This window comes from Grampus griseus (assembly GCF_964374135.1).
Source record: "Grampus griseus genome assembly, chromosome: 12".
In the NCBI taxonomy this organism is placed as follows: domain Eukaryota; kingdom Metazoa; phylum Chordata; class Mammalia; order Artiodactyla; family Delphinidae; genus Grampus; species Grampus griseus.
Window position 1 is genome coordinate 62,859,879 of NC_139006.1, and position 2,078 is coordinate 62,861,956.

Genomic DNA, 2,078 nt, shown 5'->3' on the forward strand with positions numbered 1-2,078 from the left:
ACGCCCCCGAACGAGCCCTTGCTGGGCACCGGGATGACCGGATAGCTGCGTGGCCCTTTGGCGCCAGCCGCCGCGCCCGCGCCGGCGCCAACGCCCGTCACGCAGCCGCCCCCCGCGCCCCCCCCGCCCGCTCCGGCGCCGCCGGAGGCCGCGGCCACCGACAGGCTGGCGGCGGCGGCCGAAAGACTGGCGGCGGCCACGACAGCCGCCTCCTGCAGCGAGTCGTCGTCGTCTTCGAAGCGCGGCCTCTTGTGATGCGCGTGCGGCGCGCCCGCCAACTCGGCCAGAGGTGGCGGGGGCGGCGGTGGGGGCGCCCCCAGCAGGTGCGGGCCCAGCAGTCCCCCACCTCCCGCCACCGCCGCAGCCGCTGCCACAGCGGCCGCCTTGACCGAGCTGAGCGGGTGGCAGGCGGGATGCGCGCCCGGCTGGGGCAGCGCGCGCTTTCGGCTCCCGCCGTTGAACATGGCCTTGACGTCCTCCCAGGCGAAGACTAGCTCGTCCTGGGGGCTCTTGTCAGTGAGCTTGAGGTGACGGCGCCACGAATTGAAGTTGGCTGCGTCCGGCTGCGTGTACTTGGCGTCGGGCGTACGGTGGGAGTGGAAGATGAACTTGTTGGGCGAGAAGTACATGTTGCAGTAGCTGCATTTGATGCACTTGGCGCGGGAGCTGTTGTAGCGCGCGGGGATGAAGCTGCCACGGCAGCCCCAGGCGCATTCGTGCGAAACGTCGAAGGCGAAGTTGTCAGGCAGCTTGGGGGGCCTGTTTTCGCCTAGGAACGACTTGCACAAACGCTCAGCCTCTCGCTTAGTGATCATGCCGCAGCGGCGCGATGAGATAGGCATGGCCCCGGCGCGTCGCAGAATCTCCAGCTGCACCGGCGTGCACTGCACGCACGTGATGCCCAGCGCCACGCGGCGGTTGTGAATCTCGTTGTAGCTGAAGTTCTTGAGGAGGGTGTTGGAGATCTGCGCCAGGCATAGGCGCTCCTGCCCGTCGATCACCAACGACACGATGGGAATGCCGTAGAGGATCACCTGGCCCACCTGGTTGGGTTTTAGGTTGGCGTGGCCCGGCCGCGGCTGGCTCAGCGCGTCGGGCTGGAAGGCGCTCGACGGCGATGCCAGCAGGATGTCGTTGGGCCCCGGCAGCGGGCTGGAAGCCATCTCCTCCGCCGCGGAAGCCCGGGCCGAGCTCTCCGGGTCGGCCTTGGAGACTGGAAGGGAAAGGAGAAAGCGTTGACTAGAGCTTTTTCAGTTTACAAAGAGAGGGGTGGGTTGAGTCGCTAACTGAAGAATTATAATCACTTCCTTGCTTTGGTTAAGATATAATTATCACTGGGCAAAGGAAGCAAGTTTCAGACACAAGGAAGTCATCTCTTAAATTTCCTCAAGGTCATCCTTTGGAAATGCAGGAATTTGGAATTACTTTTCTTCGGTTCTAAATATCCAAAGTAAATTTTTAAAAAGTCAGTTCCTAAGAAACTCAAGACCTTATCCCCGATTTATAGAAGCTGTTAGAATAAAATGGCACTCCTGCTATAAATTAGGAAGTAATGATGACAGTGGTAACTAGTACAGGTTATAAAAGTTATGGAAAACTGAGGCTTAGCCATTGAAGCCCGAATTTTAAAAGAGAGACCAGTCGCATTTGCTTGAAAATAGATTGATTTTGATTAAAAAAAAAAAAAAAACCCAAACCTTTTAAAAAGTAATTTTTGTGGCATCTGTGGTTTCCTTGGGGGAAATTCACTACTGGTTGAGACACAGCTCATTAAAGCAAAACGAAATCCCTTCTCCCTTACCTTTGCCATTAGATATTTTGATACTTTAATTAGAAATTTTTGGGGAAAATGTACCAACCTATATGCAAGATTGCACCAAACAGGCGTTTCACTTTCAAGGGTTCAAAAAACTGCTTGCTAAAATTGAGTAGTTCCGGTTCCAATAGGTGGATTTAAAAGATGAAGTTGTAGACTTGAAAATATTCAAAAACTGTTTGCCTGTTATTTCCATGACAATGAGCAATAAGTACAGGCAAGAGTGTTAAGCCCAGAAACAGTGCAAAGAAACTGAGCAATT

General features: G+C 55.4%; 1 protein-coding gene across 1 annotated transcript in view; it reads right to left on the bottom strand.

Annotated features, from left to right (window-relative positions):
- Positions 1–1,163, bottom strand: part of SKOR2 (SKI family transcriptional corepressor 2) — a gene marked incomplete at both ends in the record, with an annotated part of 33,698 nt that extends 32,535 nt beyond the window's left edge. Inside the window, one exon of the mRNA XM_082668119.1 lies at positions 1–1,163. This exon is cut by the window's left edge and continues 1,435 nt beyond it. Within this exon, the coding sequence (XP_082524245.1) occupies positions 1–1,163 (1,163 nt within the window).
- Between the last annotated feature and the right edge of the window lie 915 nt (positions 1,164–2,078).